The sequence below is a fragment of the Mobula hypostoma genome, chromosome 1, assembly GCF_963921235.1.
Source record: "Mobula hypostoma chromosome 1, sMobHyp1.1, whole genome shotgun sequence".
Lineage (NCBI taxonomy): Eukaryota > Metazoa > Chordata > Chondrichthyes > Myliobatiformes > Myliobatidae > Mobula > Mobula hypostoma.
Window position 1 is genome coordinate 173,711,418 of NC_086097.1, and position 20,999 is coordinate 173,732,416.

Sequence of the window (20,999 nt, forward strand, 5' to 3'; positions counted from 1 at the left end):
GGAGAACAGTTCAGTAATGATTGTGGAGAAGTATTTCTACTTTATATAGACCGTGTATTTATCATATCATTCCTGGTTTTACTATATGTTACTGTTATTTTAGGTTTTATGTGTTATTTGGCATGATTTGGTAGGTTATTTTTGGGTCTGCGAACGCTCACAAAATTTTCCCATATAAATAAATGGTAATTGCTTCTTCGCTTTACGACATTTCCACTTACGAACCATTTCATAGGAATGCTCTACCTTCGGATGGCGGGGGAAACGTGTATATTAAAAAGAAGTGAGGTAGTGTCCAAAGATTCAATGTCCATTTAGGAATCGGATGGCAGAGGGGAAGAATCTGTTCCTCAATCGCTGAGTGTGTGCCTTCAGGCTTCTATACCTCCTACCTGATGGTAACAGTGAGAAAAGGGCATGCCCTAGGTGCTGGAAATCCTTAATAATGGACGCTGCCTTTCTGAGACACTGCTCCCTAATGATGTCCTGGGGACTTTGTAGGCTAGTACCCAAGATGGAACTGACTAGATTTATAACTTCTGCAGCTTCTTTCGGTCCTGTGCAGTAGCCCCTCCATACCAGATAGTGATCCAGCCTGTCAGAATGTTCTCCATAGTACAACTATAGAAGTTTTTGAGTGTGTTTCTTGACATGCCAAATCTCTTCAAACTCCTAATAAAGTATAGCTGCTGTCTTGCCTTCTTTATAACAACATTGATATGTTGGGACCAGGTTAGATCCTACACCCAGGAACTTGAAGCTGCTCACTCCAATTCTGTTCCCTCTATGAGCATTGGTATGTGCTCCTTCGTCTTACCCTTCCTGAAGTCCACAATCAGCTCTTTCATCTTACTGACGTGAGTGCCAGGTTGTTGCTGTGGCACCATTCCACTAGTTGGCATATCTCACTCCTGAAGGACCTCTCGTCACCACCTGAGATTCTATCAACAATGGCTGTATTGTCAGCAAATTTATAGATGGTATTTAAGCTATGCCTAGCCACACAGTCATTATATAAAGAGTAAAGCAGTGGGTTAAGCACACACCCCTGAGGTGTGCCAGTGTTGATTGTCAATGAGGATGATATGTTGCCACCAACCTGCACAGACTGTGGTCTAATGCAGCAGTCCCCAACCACCGGGCCGCCAGGAAACAATATGAGTCAGCTGCACCTTTCCTCATTCCCTGTCACGCACTGCTGAACTTGAACATAGGGTTTCCAACTGTCCCGTATATTGGGCTAAATTGGTTTGTCCCATATGGGACCGCCCTTCTCCCGTATCTCCCCAGCTAAGGTAAAGCGTTCCTACGAAACCTTTCTTGCCGAAATGGCGTAAAGCGAAGAAGCAATTACCATTAATTTATATGGGAAAAATTTTGGAGCGTTCCCAGACCCAAAAAATAACCTAACAAATCATACCAAATAACACATAAAACCGAAAATAAATAACAGTAACATATAGTAAAAGCAGGAATGATATGATAAATACACAGCCTATATAAAGTAGAAATAATGTACGTACAGTGTAGTTGGGAAAATTAAGCCGAAACTGATTTGTGGAAAAAAATTAGCACATACGCACATGCGCACGCACGTCACGCATACGCACACAGGAGCCCGCGCAAGGCTTCATGGTCATGGTAGTCTTTCTCGGGGTAAATGCAAATGTCCCGTATTTGACTTCTACTTTTGTCCCTTATTTGGGAGTGAGAAAGTTGGCAATCCTAACCGTAAAAGACATGTTAAGGTGAGTTTAACCCTACTTGAACACCCTCCCCCCCCACCCACCTCGGTCGGCCGGTCCCCAAGAATATTGTCAATATTAAACCGCTCCGCGGTGCAAAAAAGGTTGGGGACCCCTGGTCTACTGGTTAGGAGGTCAAGGGTCCAATTGCTGAGGGAGGTGCAGAGGCCCAGGTTCTACAACTTCTCAATCAGGATTGTGGGAATGATGGTATTAAATGCTGAGCTATAGTCCATGAACAGCATCCTGACATAGGTGTGTGTTGTCCAGGTGGTCTAAATCTTTGTGGAGAGCCACTGAGATTCTGTCTGCCGTCAACCTATTGAGGCGATAGGCAAATTGCAATGGGTCCAGGTCCTTGCTGAGGCAGGAGTTCAGTCTAGTCATGACCAACCTCTCAAAGCATTTCATCACTGTCGATGTGAATGCTACCTGGTGATAGTAATTAAGGCAGCCCAAATTATTCTTCTTAGCCACTGGTATAATTGTTGCCTTTTTGAAGCAAGAGGGAACTTCCGCCAGTAGCAGTGAGAGATTGAAAATGTCCTTGAATACTCCCGGCAGTTGGTTGACACAGGTTTTCAGAGCCTTACCAGGTACTTCATCGGGACCTTCTGCCTTGCAAGGGTTCGCTCTCTTAAAAGACAGCCTAACATTGGCCTCTGAGACAGAGATCACAGGGTCATCAGGGATCTTCACAGCTGTAGTTGTGTTCTCTCTTTCAAAGCGTGCATAGAAGGCGTTGAGTTCATCTGGTACTGAAGCATCACTGCCATTCATGCCATTGGGTTTCGCTCTGTAGGAAGAAATATCTTACAGACTCTACCAGAGTTGCCGTGCATCTGATGTCACCTCCAACCTCATTCAAAATTGTCTCTTCACCCTTGAAATAGCCCTCCACAAACCATACCTGATTTTCTGGTACAGGTCTGGGTCACCAGACCTGAATGCCACAGATCAAGCCTTCAGCAGACAACGTACCTCCTGGTTCATCCATGGCTTTTGGTTTGGGAATGCACAGTAAGTCTTTGTGGGCACACACCTATCTACACAGGTTTTAATGAAGTTGGTAACAAATGCAGCATACTCATCCAGGTTCAAAGATGAATCCCTGAATACAGTCCAGTCCACTTATTCAAAGCAGTCCTGTAGGCGCTCCTGTGCTTCCCTTGTCCATACCTTCTTAGTCCTCACTACTGGTGCTGCAGTCTTCAGTCTCTGCCTATACTCAGGGAGTAGAAGTACAGCTAGGTGATCAGACTTCCCAAAGTGAGGGTGTGGAATAGCATGGTAGGCATTCTTGATGGTAATGTAGCAATGGTCCAGTGTGTTGTTTCCCCTGGTATTGTAAGTAATCTGTTGATGGTAGTTGCTCAGTGAGTTTTTCAGACTGGCCTGGTTAAAATCTCCCAAAACGATGGTGAAGGTGTTAGGGTGCGCTGTTTCATGCATTGACCCCATTGCTCAGATCGCCTAAAGCTTGCTTGACATTGGCCTGGTGTGGAATGTAAACTGCTACCAAAATGACCCCAGAGAACTCCTGTGGTAGGTAAAAAGGATGGCACTTTACTGCTAGATATTCCAGGTCTGGTGAGCTGAATTGGGACAGCACTGATATATTTGTTCACCAAGAAGAGTTGATCATGAGGCATATTCCTCCACCTCACTTTTGAGAGACTCTATAGATCTATCCTGACGGTGTATAATAAACCTGTCGATCTGGATCGCTGCATCCGATACAGAAGGGGTCTCCTACAGCCTATTTCCTCAAAACTATCTGCCCCTCCACCAACTTTTGATGGAGAAGATCCTGAGAGGCAGGATTTATGAAATTTGGAGAGGCATAATATGATTAGGCATAGTCAGCATGGTTTCGTCAAAGGCAGGTTGTGCCTGACGAGATTGATTAAATTTTTTGAGGATGTGACTAAAAACATTGATGAAGGTAGAGCAGTAGATGTAGTGTATATGGATTTCAGCAAGGCATTTGATAAGGTACCCCATGCAAGGCTTAGTGAGAAAGTAAGGAGGCATGGGATACAAGGGGACCTTGCTTTGTGGATCCACAGTTGGCTAGCCCACAGAAGGCAAAGAGTGGTTGTAGACGGGTCATGTTCTGCATGGAGGTCAGTGATCAGTAGTGTGCCTCAGGGATTTGTTCTGGGATGCCTTCTTTTTGTGATTTTTATAAATGACCTGGGTGAGGAAGTAGAGGGATGGCTTAGATTTGCTTAAATTTGCTGATGACACAAAGGTCGGGGCTGATGTGGATAGTGTGGAGGGCTGTCAATGATTACAGCGGGACATTGATAGGATGCAAAACTGGGCTGAGAAGTGGCAGATGGAGTTCAACCCAGGTATGTGTGAGGTGGTTCATTTTGGTAGGTCAAATATGATGGCAGAATATAGTATTAATGGTAAGACTCCTGGTAGTGTGGAGGATCAGAGGGATCATGGGGTCCAAATCCATAGGACACTCAAAGCTGCTGCGCAGGTTGACTCTGCAGTTAAGAAGGCATATGGTGCATTGGCCTTCATCAACCGTGGGATTGAGTTTAAGAGACGAGTGTTAATTTCACAGCTTTATTGGACCCTGGTCAGACCCCACTTGGAGGACTGTGTTCAGTTCTGGTCACCTCACTACAAGAAGGATGTGGAAACTAGAGAAAGGGTGCAGAGGAGATTTACAAGGATGTTGCCCAGATTGGGGAGCATGCCCTATGAGAATAGGTCGTCAACTTGGCCTTTTCTCCTTGGAGTGACGGAGGATGAGAGGTGACCTAATAGAAGTGCATAAGATGATGAGAGGCATTGGTCATGTGGATAGTCAGAGGCTTTTTCCCAGGGCTAAAATGGCTAACTCAAGAGGGCACAATTTTAAGCTGCTCGAAAGAGGGTACAAGGAGATGTCAGGGGTAAGTGTTTTTTTCACGCAGAGGGTTGTGCGTGCATGGAATGGGTCTTTTTAGAGATTCCTGGATAGATACATGGAACTTAGAAAAATAAGAGGGCTATGGACAACCCAAGGTAATTTCTAAGCTAAGTACATGTTCGGTGCAGCATTGTGGGCCAAAGGGCCTGTATTGTGCTGTAGGTTTTCTATGTTTCTAATATATTTTAAATTTAGAAAATGAGACAATAAAATATGAAACTAACTGTTGGAGCTGAAAAGTTTTTCAAGGTACTGCACAGCACAAAAACAGACTCTTCCATGCCGCCTAATTACACCCATGTGGCCAATTAACTTACTAACCCAAACATCTTTGGAATATAGTAGGAAATTAGAGCACCCAGAGGAAACCCAATCAATGAAGGCCATCAAGCACAGGAGTGATGGAACATCTTATACTCGTGAACACTTGTTTTAGATTACTTGAAAGAAAGAACATCTTCCCTTTCAAAGGTCAGCATAATTTTAAATATCTGTACAGGAAAGGAAGGGGACAGAGGCAAGAACCAGAGGAGGGGATGGAATGCATGCTGACAAGCGATTGGTGAGACAAGGTGAGGTGGGTGCACTTTGACGGTTTATTGCCCTCCATACATGCTGCCTGACTTGCTGGGTTCCTCCAGCATTTTCTGTGTATTTCTGTACAATTTGTGTTTAAATATCTGTAAATGTTTGCCTCCAAGCCTTCTCTCCTCCACCTGTCAGAACATTTCCTTACCCTTAACTTCTCTTTAGATTCCTCTCAATTTCTACAAAACACACTCTTCCCACTGGGTTCCCTCTCCCATCTGTTCACAGCATCTCTCTTATATGATCCCAAGCTCCACCTTCCTTTCACACCAAATTCCATTCTCTACAGCCCTCTGTTGCCCGCACCTATCACCTCCCAGCCTCTACTGCTATTGCCACTGTTCTCTCTTCCATCTGCTTTTCACTGCTCCTCACTTGGATTCACTGTTGCTTGCCATCTCTTGCTCCAATTTCCCCTCACTGCTTAATACAGGCTTTCTCCTCTCTAGTTTTCAGTCCAGGTAAGGCTTCTCAGCCCAAAATGCTGACTGTCCATTTCCCAAAACAGATGTTGCCTGACCCAATGAGTTCCTCCAGCAGTTTGTTTTTTTTTTTCAATCCAGATTCAAGCATCTGCTGTCTCTTTTGTCAAGCATTCAAGCATCTGTAGTCCATTTTACTCCTCTCCTGAAAGCCCTATAGACAATGGGTGACCTTCTTCTTGGAAATAGTTGTAAATAGAATGAAACCGCAGGTAGTAAATAGTTCCCACAGACTCAAATCCTCCCAGCATTCGAAACCATTCCACAAAACACTGCTATTTAGTTTGCTAAACCAACTGGAGCATTTAAGTCAAGCAACTAACTCTCAATTGTTTTGGTAATCAAACTCCATATCTCTTTCAAAAAGCTAAATGCATGGAACACTCCACCTGTCTCAAAGTTGCTCTAATGATCAATAATCACACTGCTTAACTGTATGCAGTTCTCTCACAACACTCCCCAAGCTCACTGAAACAGAAACAAAAATAACATTTTCACCTCAGCACATCCTTTTCTTTCCCCTTTTCCACTGTGCATTGTAGATTATTGAAGCCATCCACCAAATCTTCCTTTTCAATGTCCTTCCATACTCTCTTTACTTCTTCTCTCCCATCCCTTTTCACTGAAATCCTCCGCAACATTACCCCCATCCTTATCTTTTAATGTTCCTTAACTCCTTGTCCCTTCATTCATTTCAACTCAATTCACCTTAACATTCTTGATTTTTGTTCTCTGACCAAATGCAAAACATAGAATATACAAAACATCTCAGATGCTGAAATTTGGAGTAACAAACAAACTTCTGGAGGATCAAATCAGGATGCATGATTTTGACAAAAATGGTTAATTCCCGCATCCGCCCCCCACCACCACCACAGATGCAACTCAACCTGCTGAGTTCCTGCAGATTGTTCATTGCTCCAAAGGTAAACTATAGTCTACAATATGATCAATTACTAAATTAAAGTATGAAATAACATATAGCTTTTTGTTTTGACTCATAATACAGTAAACTAATATTTCATACAAACAAAAAGGAACAGTAACTACAACAGTGGGATGTTAAATGTTAAGCTGCTGTTCATTTTTTTCAGCTAAGCAGCTCAGATAATTACTTTTATATAACACATAAGAATTTCTATTTAACCTGAGCGAGGTTTGCTGTATGGCTCATACTCATGATTCAGACCACACGCCACCATCTTCAGTATTCTGTGAACAGAGCTACTGTCCAGACGAAGCTCCATTGAACCTACAACAAGACGCTTGGTTGACATCTCTTGGACATTGCTCATGTCTTCATTTTTGTTAATGGAGACATCTTGCTGTTGATTCGCTGAACCTGAGATCAAAAAGCAACATGGCATAAGTATATTTTTTCTTAAGGAAAGGAAAGCTGTTTAAATGTTGATTTAAAAAAATAAATGTAATAACAGATAATTAAAATGAAATCAAAAATTGCAGAACTCAGCAAATCAATAATTGAAACCAGCTCCTCCATTAATAAAGGAAAACTGCATTCATGACAGGAAAAACAGATGAATAAAATAGATTATCAAAAGTTAAGCAACACACACAAAATGCTGCAGGAACTCAGCAGGCCAGGAAGCATCTACGGAAAAAAGGTCGACGTTTCGGGCTAAAACCCTTCATCAGGATGAGAAAAGAAGATGAGAAGTCAGAGTAAGAAAGTGGGGGGAGGGGAGGAAGAACCACAGGGTGAGAGGTGAAACAGTGAGAAGGATGTGTGATTCTTCCTCTCCTGCCTGCACTTTCTTACTCTGACTCAACTTTTTTTTCCCAATCCTGATGAAGGGTCTTGGCCCAAAATGTTGACTATACTCTTTTCCACAGATGCTGCCTGGGCTGCTGAGTTCTTCCAACATTTTGTGTGTGCTGTTTGGATTTCCAGCATTGTGGATTTTCTCTTGTTTATCAAAAGTTACATGGTTAATTAGATATATCATAGCTAGTTAAAAATATCTGCATTAAAATTTATATAGAACTTGGATTGTAGAGTTTTTTTTATTAATGAAAATCCATTCTAGTAGAGTAAATTGCTTTTGCACACATTTTTGGATCATATCACACCAATTCAGAAATTTGACCAAACACCATTTTTCTATTTTCCCTCTTTGAGCAGAATGAAGCCATTCTGCCTATCGAGTCTGCTCTACCAGTCCACCATGGCTGACTTATTATCCATGTCAACCTCATTCTATCTTCTTAACTCACTTCTAGCTGTGAGTTAACCTCTGACCGTGATATAAGTTTGGCATCAAGTATGCAGAGAATAGCATGATTCCTTATGTACTGATCTTTTTCAATATTCTTCAGGAGCACTTAGATTATGTTGTCTTGGAGTCATGTCCCACCAGGCATTCTTGGATCAATGCAATGAGAATCTCACAGAACCCTGCAGGTAAGTGAGCAATTTACAACAATCATAGAGTATTACAGCACAGAAACAGGTCTGTTGGTCTATCTAGTCCATATTGAACTATTAATCTGCTTAATCACATTGACCTGCACCAGGACCATATCCCTCTATACCCTTCCCATCCACAAACCTATCCAAATTTCCCTTAAATGCAGAACTCTGCAATGCCACCACTTGCGCTGGCAGCTTGTTCCACAGTCTCATTACCCTCTGACTGAAGAAGTTTCCCTTCATGTTCCTCTTAATATTTTCATCTTGTACCTTTAACCCATGACCTCTATTTCTAGTCTCAACCCACCTCAGTGGAAAAAGCCTGCTTGCATTTACCCTGTCTTTAACCCTCATAATTTTGTATACTTCCATCAAATCTCCCCCCACTCATCTATGTTCTAAAGAACAAACTCCTAACCTATTCAACTTTACTTATGACTCAGGTCTTCGTGTCATGGAAACATCCTTATAAATTTTCTCTGCACTCTTTCCAATCCTATTGACACTATTCCTGTAGGCACATGAAAAAAAATGCACAAGATACCCCAAATATGGCCTTAACAATATCTTGTACAACTGCAACAAAACAGCCCATTTCCTGCACTCAGTACTTCATACTTATGAAGGCCAAATGTGCCAGAAATTTTCTTTATTACGCTATCTACCTTTGACGTCATTTTCAAGGAATCTATATTTCTAGATCACTCTGTTCTACCATACTGCTCTGTGCTTTACTGCTCATCATGTACAGTACAGTGCAAAAGTCTTAGGCACAGATATACAGCTGGGGTGTCTAAGACTTTTGCACAGTATTGTATTTGTCAACTTGAGGCAGCGAGTGAGTTTACAAATCTGACAGGAGCAAAGGATGTCGGGAATGGCGAGGGTGGAGCACTGCGGAAGGGGTGTTGGACAGGTGGCACAGCAAGAGTACTGGGGTGGAAGGTGAAATGGGTACAGACACAAGCAGCACTAAGACATCAGGCAAGGTCATTTGATTCCAAACAATTGGTTTATTAATCATTACAGAATGTCTTTCAGGTGCCTCCTGCTAACCACCCTCCCCACCTCTCCCTTCCCCTTTTCCTAACAATGATTCCATTCTCCCTACCCTCTTTCTACTCTTAGTCCACAATAGAGACCTATATCAGAATCAGATTAATCACCACTCACAAATGTCATGAAATTTGTTTTACCTTCTGGCAACAATGCAATGCAATACGCAAAATTACTTCAGTTCTGTGCAAGTATTAGGCACCCTAGCTATGTGCCCACGTCTTTCGCACAGTACTGTCAGTCCTACCCTGGTTTGTCCTCCGAAAGTGCAACACCTCACACTTTTCTGCATTAAATTCCATCTTTCATTTTTCAGCCCATTTTTCCAGCTGGTCCAGATCCCAATGCAAGCTTTGACTGTTTTCCTCACTGTTAACTACACCCCCAATTTTAGTGTCATCCACTCATCTGCTGACCTATCACTTATATCATTGATATAGATGTCAAACAACAACAGATCCAGCATGAACTCCTGCGTCACACCAATAGTCACAAGCCTCCCATCAGAGAGGCAACCCTCCAGTACCACTCTCTGGCTTCTCCAACAAATCCAATGTCTAATCCAATATACTACGTCATCTTGAATGCCAAGCAACTGAACATTCTGGACCAACCTCATTGTGGGGTCTTGTCAAAGGCCTTACTTATGTCTATACAGACAACATCTATTAGCTTGCCTTCATCAACTTTCCTGTGAACTTCTTTGAAAAATTCTGTAAGATTAATTAGACACATGCCATGTTGACTATCCCTAATCAGTCCCTGTCTATCCAAGTACTCATATATCCAGTCCCTCACTCATAATATGTGACATGACTGCACCTATACCATAAGGTGAGACAGCAGAAGCAAGCTTCAGTGGACAATGTGGATCATAATGTGTGAGTACAGTGTTTGATGTCACCATTTCCTTTACCTTTTTAAAAGTCACCTTACACTGTTCTGTCCATTGCCATTTCTTGGCAATCTGTAGTAATGAGTTCAAGGGGTGAAGCACAGGAGCTAGATTTGGCAGGAACCTGTTCCAGTGATTGACATGTCCTAACAAGGACCACAACTGTGACATATCCTTTGGCTTTGAGGCATCCATCACGGCTTGAACTTTCTCAGCACACTTGTGTCATCCTTCTGTGTTGATAGTGTGACCACAGTAAGAGAAGCTGGGATTAAATGATTCGTATTTGATGTGTCGTGCTCTGAGCCCATAATCTTCCAAATTTTTTAACACTGTCTTGAGGTTTTGGAGTTGTTTCTTGTCATTCTTACCAGTAACAATGGTGTCATTCAGGTAACACTGAGCACTTGGGCAACCTTGCAACACCTGGTGCATGTGGTTGGAAACATCTGCAGCGATGGGGTCCAAGCCTTCAAGAGTTGCATGCACAAACACCTATCATCTCTGGGAGGGAGGTCACATGCTTCTTCATAAGCTATCATGAAGGGTACCGGGATGGCAATGCTTGGTTGTTGGTAGGTAGGGTTAATACCTGACTTTCAAGAGCACTTGTGAGTTATGTTCTGGCTGGACTTAGCCCTTAAACTGCTGGAGAACAGTGCGGAAAGAACAGGGTAGGGACTAGTTCTTAGTTCCAAGTGCTCCTGCCTTGTTTTGTCACCCTGCAACCTTATCCTTCAATCTCTTTGAATTATGGAGGACAGATGTGTATAAATGTCTCTCTCCAGCAGACTTCAACATGATCATCATGACTCCAGTATTTCTACTATCTTTTCATTGTACATATATTTTTTTTGTGCTCTATCGCTGAGCAGCAGTGAACCACCTGATTGGCCTATCGGAGTTCTCTTTGGGAACTAGTTGACATGATCAGCATTTCTGAGCTGGCTATTGTTCACAATTGCATTTAACTTAAAAAACACCTTTCTGTCAGAGTGCAGATGCAGATACTACTCCAAAAATAAGCCTATAAAGCCCTTTGTGAGTGTTTTTAGTGAGAAACAACTTGGACTCTTCTTCCATCTCCATCTGTAGGTAGGCCACAGATAAATCCACTTTGTTGAAGGGTTTTGCACCAGAGAGGTTTGCAAAGATATCCTCTATCCTGGGCGTCTATCCTGGGCAGAAGATATTGATCCACTTTCACCACTTGGTTGATGGTGACCTTAAAATCACCACAGATCCTGACAGACATATTCTTCTTGACTATTGGGACCACTGGTATTTCCCATGGGCTCCACTCAATCTAGGAAAGAATTCTTTCAGCATCCATGCAGTCGAGCTCAAAGGTTACTTTATCACAGATGGTAAGGAACTAGATGGACTTTGCAAAACTTGAGTGTGGCATCTTACCCTTGATATTTTTGAGCTTTCCCAGTGCCATCCTTAAACATTGCTATGGCATCTTTCAGTACCTTTCTTAATTCGCTTGCAGATGATTCTATTCCAGGGGATTTGGCATACAAATTGTGGATGATCTCCAATGAAGCTGTAGTAGTCTCAGCCACTCATGTCCCCACAATACTGGCCCTCAGATTTTTACCATGTACAAGCCCAATGTGCTTGGATATTTACAGGCATCAGTATTGTTAAAATGCCGATCAAACTAATTTTCTGAAATGACTGAAATAGCCAACCTAATCTCCAATGCTATTTTAATGAACTTGACATTCCCTTCTGGTGTAAACCATATTGCTTGTCTATTGTTAGTTTTCACACTATAAATCTCAAGGCTACTCATTCTTCCGTCACTCTCATCAGATTTTTCATCAACAACATGCAGATCTGTGCTCTTCTTGAAACTCTAACTTGCATTTTGCTTTTTCTCTTCCCTGTGCAGTCTATTTACTTTTGTCTGCCTGACATGATCTTTGGATCACTGCATTTTCTGCAAGTTTTGGCTTTAAATTTGCATTGGTCTGGTGTATGTGAGGCCCTACCACAATGGTAAGACAATTTGGCCTGGCTGATTTCAACTGCAATTTTGTTCATGCTCACTTTCATTCCTGACTGCAATTGAACTCTGTCTCTATCTGTTGTTTCCATTGATACAGCTATTTCAATTGCTCTTTTAAATGTCCTGCTTAGTAAGACTGCCAAGGTTCCAACCATGTAGTGTAAAAAATGCAGACACGGATTTGCTTGGCTAAAATATAATTAGACTGCCCTGGCTGGTAGTTTCAGTGCAACTTCCCCAATACATGCACCTGAAAGTAGTCAAAACTAAATTTTGCTCCAGGCAACACCCAACTAACAGAGGTAGGCATGGAAACTGGTAATCCACTAAATTTGTAATATTTGTACACTACATATCATTTTATGCCGCCTTATTTGATCTTAATTATAGTTAAACCACAATATTTTTTTCATAATTATGTTAGGATAATCCCCACAGGTTTTCAATATTCCTTTGAATAAAAGTGAATGAATAGTGTATCATTTTCACAAAACTGCTCAAAAATAATCCCTTCACAAAGGTTTATAAATACAGTTTCAAACTGTGATTTCCAACGATGTCATTTCTTGCTGCTGATAGCAACCAAGCATATTCTAACTGTAGATTTTGCCACAGAGGATAAAGGCATTTTTTTTTAGTATGGCAAACAATGATGGTAACAGTTCAATCTCAGCATTTAAGTGTTGCAGATAAGAGACGAAAGAGATAAAAAAAGATTTATATTTTATTAAACAGGACATAAAGTAAGTTTTAATTTTTCTTTTCCTTTTTAAAAAAAATTGGTAAAGTGAAAATCACATGTCTGGATTTCTATCTGAGCATAATTTATCTATCAGTGTGTGGTCAATGTTTCAAATTCCCACTTAATGGTGCATCTACCTGACTATAAAAGACATTAACCTTAAATCCCTTTGTGACCCTCCAATCTATTTGCTTAATCCACCACATTCCCTTCTGGATAACTCATTAATTTTTGGAAATAACATGATCAATGCCCTATTTCCCTTGCAGCAATCTGATTGGTCTGATGAAAACCCCACAATGTATATTCCCATCACTTCAGCACTGATCTGTTCAGTTTATAGAACCACGTACACTGTAAAGGATAGAATTCAGCAAAATTATTTTGTCATGTGGCAGCAGCAGTTTCTGAGCAGCTTTTCAGGCAAATTCACTGAACAGAGCTGGAAATTATTTCAGACCATCAGATATAAGAACAGGAATTAGGCTACCAATGTGTATCCACATTTTACTTGGGAATGCACAGAACAGGCCATTCTATCCAACAAGTCTCTGTCAGTGTTCATGCCAGATGTTCTCAAGTGTCACCTTACAATCTATCTAAACATGTCAGCTTACTCTTTTGAAAGATCAAAATACTGTGAATACAGCACATTAGAAATGTAACCTGAAAATAGCGAAAATACTTAACAGGTCAAGCAACATTTATCTGTCAAGAGATAAACCATTAGCCAACAATCTAATTAATAACTAAAGCAATGAAAAGAAATAATCACATCAATTCAAGTTTTAAATATATATCAATATTTAAATTAGATCATTAAAAACTATTTTCAAAGGCAGAGCAGATGAAAACTATTACATTTCTAAACATGCAATGAATAAATGAATAAATATTGCAAGCATCACAACCATATACATATTGTAAGCAGTAGTAGAGTTTTGTAAACTTTTACCTTTGATCTCCAGGACGCCATGCTTTTTCAATAGACAACTGTCCATAAGACCATAAGACAAAGGAGCAGAAGTCGGCCATTCGGCCCAATCGAGTCTGCTCCGCCATTTTATCATGAGCTGATCTATTCTCCCATTTAGTCCCACTCCCCCGCCTTCTCACCATAACCTTTGATGCCCTGGCTACTCAGATACCTATCAATCTCTGCCTTAAATACACCCAATGACTTGGCCTCCACTGCCGCCCATGGCAACAAATTCCACAGTTTCACCACCATCTGGCTAAAAAAATTTCTTCGCATCTCTGTTCTGAACGGGTGCCCTTCAATCCTTAAGTCATGCCCTCCCGTACTAGACTCCCCAACCATGGAAAACAACTTTGCCATATCCACCCTTTCCATGCCTTTCAACATTCGAAATGTTTCTATGAGGTCCCCCCTCATCCTAAGTCTCAGAGCAGTCAAACGTTCCTCATATATTCCTCTCATTCCCAGAATCATTCTAGTGAATCTTCTCTGAACCCTCTCCAACGTCAGCACATCCTTTCTTAAATAAGGAGCCCAAAACTGCACACACTACTCCAACTGAGGTCTTACCAGCACCTTATACAGCCTCAACATCATATCCCTGCTCCTATACTCTATTCCTCTAGAAATGAATGCCAACATTGCATTCGCCTTCTTCACCACCAACTCAACCTGGAGGTTAACCTTAAGGGTATCCTGCACGAGGACTCCCACGGCCCGTTGCATCTCAGAACTTCGAATTTTTTCCCCATTTAAATAATAGTCTGCCCGTTTATTCCTTCTACCAAAGTGCATAACCATACACTTTCCAACATTGTATTTCATTTGCCACTTCTTTGCCCATTCTCCCAATCTATCCAAGTCTCTCTGCAGACACTTTGTTTCCTCAGCACTACCAGCCCCTCCACCTATCTTTGTATCATCAGCAAACTTAGCCACAAGGCCATCTATTCCATAATCTAAATCGTTGATGTATAACGTAAGAAGAAGCGGCCCCAACACGGACCCCTGTGGAACACCTCTGGTAACCAGCAGCCAACCAGAATGAGATCCCTTTATTCCCACTCTCTGTTTCCTGCCAATCAGCCAATGCTCTATCCACGTATGTAACTTTCCATAATTCCATGGGCCCTTATCTTGTTTAGCAGCCTCGTGCAGCACCTTGTCAAAGGCCTTCTGAAAATCCAAATACACAACATCCACTGCATCTCCCTTGTCTAGCCTACTTGGAATTTCCTCAAAAAATTGCAAAAGGTTTGTTAGGCAGGATTTTCCTTCAAGGAAACCACGCAATCTTCCAGTCCTCCAGAACCATGCCAGAATCTATTGACTTTTGAAAGATCATTGCTAATGCCTCCGTAATCTCCACAACTACTTCCTTCAGAACACGAGGGTGCATTCCAACTGGTCCGGGTGATTTATCTACCCTTAGACTATTCAGCTTCCTGAGTACTTTCTCTGTTGTAATTGTGACTGCGCACACTTCTCTTCCCTGACACCCTAGAGTGTCTAGTATACTGCTGATGTCTTCCTCAGTGAAGACTGATGCAAAATACTTGTTCAGTTCCTCCGCCATCTCCTTATCTCCCATTACGATTTCTCCAGCATCATTTTCTATTGGTCCTATATCTACTCTCACCTTTTACTCTTTATACACTTGAAAAAGCTTTTAGTATCCTCTTTGATATTATTTGCAAGCTTCAATTCATAGTTCATCTTTTCCCTCATAAAGACCTTCTTAGTTTCCTTTTGTAAGGTTTTAAAAACTTCCCAATCCTGTCTTCCCACTAATTCTTGCTTCCTTGTATGCCCTCTCCTTTGCTTTAACTTTGGCTTTGACTTCTCTTGTCAGCCACAGTTGCATCCTTTTTCCATTCGAAAATTTCTTCTTTTTTGGAATATATCTGTCTTACACCTTCCTCACTTCTCGCATAAACTCCAGCCACTGCTGCTCTGCCGTCCTTCCCGCCAGTGTCCCTTTCCAGTCAACTTTGGCCAGTTCCTCTCTCATGCCACTGTAATTTCCTTTACTCCACTGAAATACCGACACATCGGATTTCAGCTTCTCTTTCTCAAATTTCACAGTGAACTCAATCATGTTATGATCACTGCCTCCTAAGGGTTCCTTCACCTCAATCTCTCTAATCACCTCTAGTTCATTATACAATACCCAATCCAGTACAACCGATCCCTTTGTGGGCTCAACGACAAGCTGTTCTAAAAAGCCATCTCGCAGACATTCTACAAATTCTCTCTCTTCAGCTCCAGTGCTGACCTGATTTTCCCAATCCACTCGCATGTTAAAATCCCCCACAATTATCATAACACTGCCCTTCTGACAAGGCTTTTCTATTTCCTGTTGTAATTTGTAGTCCACATCACTGCAGCTGTTTGGGGGCCTGTATATAACTGCCACCAGGGTCCTTTTACCCCTGCGATTTCTTAGCTCAACCCATAAAGATTCTGCACCTTCCTATCCTATGTCACCTCTTTCTAATGATTTAATATCATTTCTTACCAATAAAATCATGCCACCCCCTCTGCCTACCTGCCTAACCTTCCGATACACCGTGTATCCTTGGATGTTCAGCTCCCAGAGACATTCATCCTTTAGCCACGTCTCAGTGATGGCCACAATATCACACCTGCCAATTTGTAGCTGTACGACAAGATCATCCATCTTATTCTTTATGCTGCGTGCATTTAAGTATAACACTTTAAGTCCAGTATTTGGTACTTTTTGCTTTGATTGCACCGCAACTCATCCCAATGGCTGCAAATTTGCCCCATCACCTGCCTGTCCTTCCTGACATCTTTACTGCTCACTATCTTAGATTTATTTCTGTTTTCCCCCTCCTCTGCTCTATCATTCCAGTTCCCATCCCCCTGCCAAATTAGTTTAAACCCTCCCTAACACCTCTATTAAACCTTCGCGCCAGGATATTTGTCCCCTTCGGGTTCAGGTGTAACCCGTCCTTTTTGAACAGGTCATACTTCCCCCAGAAGAGATCCCAATGATCCAAGAATCTGAAGCCCTGCCCCCTGCACCAGTCTCTCAGCCATGCATTCATCTACCTGATCCTACTATTCTTGCCCTCATTAGCACTTGGCACAGGTAGCAATCCTGAGATTACTACCCTGGAGGTCCTGTTCTCAGCTTCCTTCCTAACTTTCTATCGAACTCAATAAATAAGTTTGCTGATGACACCACAACTGTAGGCCGTATCACGGGTAATGATGAGTTTGAGTACAGAGAGGAAATTAAGAACCTGGTGGTGTGGTGCGAAGACAATAACCTATCCCTCAACGTCAGCAAGATGAAGGAATTGGTTGTTGACTTCAGAAGGAGTAGCGGACCGCACGACCCCATTTACATCAGTGGTGCACAAGTGGAACAGGTCAAAAGCTTTAAGTTCCTTGGGGGCAATATCACAAATGACCTGACTTGGTCCAACCAAGTAGAGTCCACTGCCAAGAAGGTCCACCAGTGTCCTTACTTCCTGAGAAAGCTAAAGAAATTTGGCCTGTCCCCTAAAACCCTCACTAATTCTTATACACATTAGAAAGCATTCTTCTAGGGTGCATCACAACCTGGTATGGAAGTTGCCCTGTCCAAGACTGGAAGAAGCTGCAGAAGATCGTGAACACGAGGAATTCTGCAGATGCTGGAAATTCAAGCAACACACATCAAAGTTGCTGGTGAACGCAGCAGGCCAGGCAGCATCTCTAGGAAGAGGTACAGTCGACGTTTCGGGCTGAGACCCTTCGTCAGGACTAACTGAAGGAAGAGCTAGTAAGAGATTTGAAAGTGGGAGGGGGAGGGGGAGATCCAAAATGATAGGAGAAGACAGGAGGGGGAAGGATGGATCCAAGAGCTGGACAGGTGATTGGCAAAAGGGATATGAGAGGATCATGGGACAGGAGGCCCACCTCTGGGTTTTCCCCCCTCCCCCCCCCCCTCCTGTCTTCTCCTATCATTTTGGATCTTCCCTCCCCCTCCCACTTCCAAATCTCTTACTAGCTCTTCCTTCAGTTAGTCCTGACGAAGGGTCTCGGCCCGAAACGTCGACTGTACTTCTTCCTAGAGATGTTGCCTGGCCTGTTGTGTTCACCAGCGACTTTGATGTGTGTTGCTAGAAGATCGTGAACACAGCCCAGCACATCACACAAACCAATCTTCCGTCCTTGGACTCAGTTTACACTGCACGCTGTTGGAGCAGTGCTGCCAGGATAATCAAGGACACAACCCACCCAGCCAACACACTTTTCATCCCTCTTCCCTCCGGGAGAAGGCTCAGTAGCTTGAAGACTTCTACGACCAGATTTGGAAATAGCTTCTTTCCAACCATGATAAGACTGCTGAACTGATCCTGACCCGGACCTGGGCCGTACCCTCCAAATATCCGGACCTGCCTCTCTGTTTTTGCATCACCTTACTTTCCCTTTTCTATTTTCTATTTATGATTTACAATTTAAATTTTTAATATTTACTATCGATTTGTACCCCAGGGAGCGCGAAGTGCAGAACCAAATATCGCTGTGATGATTGAATGTTCTAGTATCAATTGTTTGGTGACAATAAAGTATAAAGTATAACTCCTGGAAATCTCCCTTCAGGACCTCCTCCCTTTTCCTATCTATGTCATTGGTACCAACATGTACCAAGACAGCTGGCTGCTCACCCTCTCCCCTCAGAATATTCTGTACCCGATCCGAGACATCCCGTACACTGGCACCTGGGAGGCAACACACCTTGCGGGTATCTCTATCAGGCTCACAGAATCTCCTGTCCGTTCCCCTGACTATGGAATCCCCCACGACTACCGCATTTCTCTTCTCCCTCCTTCTCTCCTGCACAACAGCGCCAGGCTCAGTGCCAGAGACCCGGTCACCTTAGCCATCCCCTGTCAGGTCATCCCCCTCAACAGCATCCAAAACGAGACACTTGCTGCTGTCAAATGACTATAACTTGCTTTGAGAAGTTAAAAGCTGTGAAGCAGAACACTTCCTTAAGATCTGAATTTGTCAACAACATGCAATGACATGGTCATCCGCTTTGGCTGCAGTTGTTCTACTGATCTCAAATAGACCTGACTGAAATATTGCTGTGGTTTTCTTCGTACCAAGAATATTAAACAGATGAATGAACGATAACCACAAGTGAGTCAGCATGAAAAGGAACTTGAGAGGACCATCTCAAACACTTGCCACATGATCACCCATTTGCCCCTACCAGCACTGTGTGTGGAAGAGATGAAAGTTTCCACATTGGCCTAATCAGAAATCTCAGAACCTGCAAAACCAGAGTTATTCTCAATCCTGAGGGCCTACATAAGAAGAAGCTGTTATTATTTTGTAACTGAATAGCTGGTGTAGCACAGTGGGAATATTCCTGTCGCTATGAAATAGTCAGTAATTATTTCAATCCTCATATCAAGACTGATTATCTCTCCAGCGCAGTGCAAGGTGGTGCTGGTGAACCATGATGCCGTATTGTGGGCTGCTTACAAAACATATAACTCTTCTGAGTTACCCTCACTGCAATTTGCAGCCTGTAATTTCCCTTTCAGCAAAATTATTATGAATCTACTTAATAAGCAAGCAATTTCACAATATTCTGAAGGACTCAGCGGGCTTGACTCTCAAGCCTGCACCTTGAAGCAGATGTCATCATGGCCAGAAGAGAGGGAGGAGGGGAGGACTCCAAGCCAGGCTGAGCCACTAAGAAATGAAAGTCCCTCTACTCAGCATCTTGGTAGCAAATGTACGGTCGCTGGAGAAGAAGATTGAGGACCTAAGGGCAAAATTGTTGTCTTGGAGAAAAATGAGGAATTACTGTGTTCTGTGTTTCACGGAAACAAGGCTCACTCTGAAAAGTCGGATGAGTAAGTAAGACCCAAAGGCTTCTCAATACACAGGATGATCCAAACGTCTGATTCAAAGGTGGCAAAACGTGGTGGTGGGGGGGCCTCTGTGTTTCATGATTAACTCTTCTTGTTGCTCGAACACGACAGTTCTATCATACTCTTGTTCTCCTGATCTGGAGCAACTAAAGATTAAGTGCTAACCATTCTACTTAGCAAGAGAGTTCTCCTCCACGATGCTGACCACAGTTTAAGTACTGCCCAAAGACAACGTTAATCAGATACTTGAGATATTAAATGCTACCATCATCAAACCAGAAACAGCTTACCCCAACACATTTCAAATCAGTCAGTGACTTCAATCAGACTTTTTGAAGAAATCTCTGCCCAATTATCATCAGCATATAACTGGCAGCACCAGGGGTCCCAAAACACCTGATCACTGCTATACTTCAAAAAGGAGTGCCTACTCTTTTACACTTAGATTGCATTTTGGGAAATCTGATCACTTGGCTGTCCTTCTCCTACATACATACAGGCAGAGGCTAAAGAGCAAGATTCCAGAGATAAGGACACAAAGAGATGGTACATGACGCAGAGAGGCAGCTACAGAACTGCTTTGAGTCAGTGGACTGGGTCATGTTCAAGGACTCATCAAAGGTTCTGAACAAATATCACGACAGTTGTTACAGACCTTATAAACGCAGTCATAGACAAGTATGTCTCCACAAACCCTGCATGAACCATGAGATTCACAATATGCTGAGGGCCAGATCAGTGGCATTCAGGTCTGGCGACCAAGTGAGATACAAGAGGTCTAGGTACAATCACCGGAAAGCCATCCCACTTGCGAAATGGCAATTCTGGACTAAACTTGAGTCACTGCAGAATGTTCAGCAGCTGTGGAAGGGTTTTACCTCTTACAAAGTGAAACCAAGCGTCATAGATGACAACGCAAACATGAGAAAATCTGCAGATGCTGGAAATTCAAGCAGCACACACAAAATGCTGGTGAACACAGCAAGCCAGGCAGCATCTGTAGGAAGAAGTACAGTCGACGTTTCAGGTTGAGACCCTTCGTCAGGACTAATGGAAAAAAGAGATAGTAAGAGATTTGAAAGTGGAGAGGAAGGGGGAGACCCGAAATGATAAGAGAAGACTGGAGGGGGAGGGATGAAGCCAAGAGCTGGGAAGCTGATTGGCAAAAGGGATACAAGGCTGGAGAAGGGGGAGTATCATGGGACAGAAGGCCTTGGAAGAAAGAAAGG

General features: G+C 42.6%; 1 protein-coding gene across 4 annotated transcripts in view; it reads right to left on the minus strand.

Moving 5' to 3' along the window:
- LOC134352539 (intermembrane lipid transfer protein VPS13B-like) overlaps positions 1–20,999 on the minus strand; it is a 1,085,891-nt gene that overhangs the window by 823,197 nt on the left and 241,695 nt on the right. For all 4 annotated transcript variants that reach the window (XM_063059809.1, XM_063059800.1, XM_063059806.1 and 1 more), the window contains exon 13: positions 6,895–7,089. In XM_063059809.1, coding sequence (XP_062915879.1) covers positions 6,895–7,089 — 195 coding nt within the window. The remainder of the gene's footprint in view (positions 1–6,894; positions 7,090–20,999) is intronic.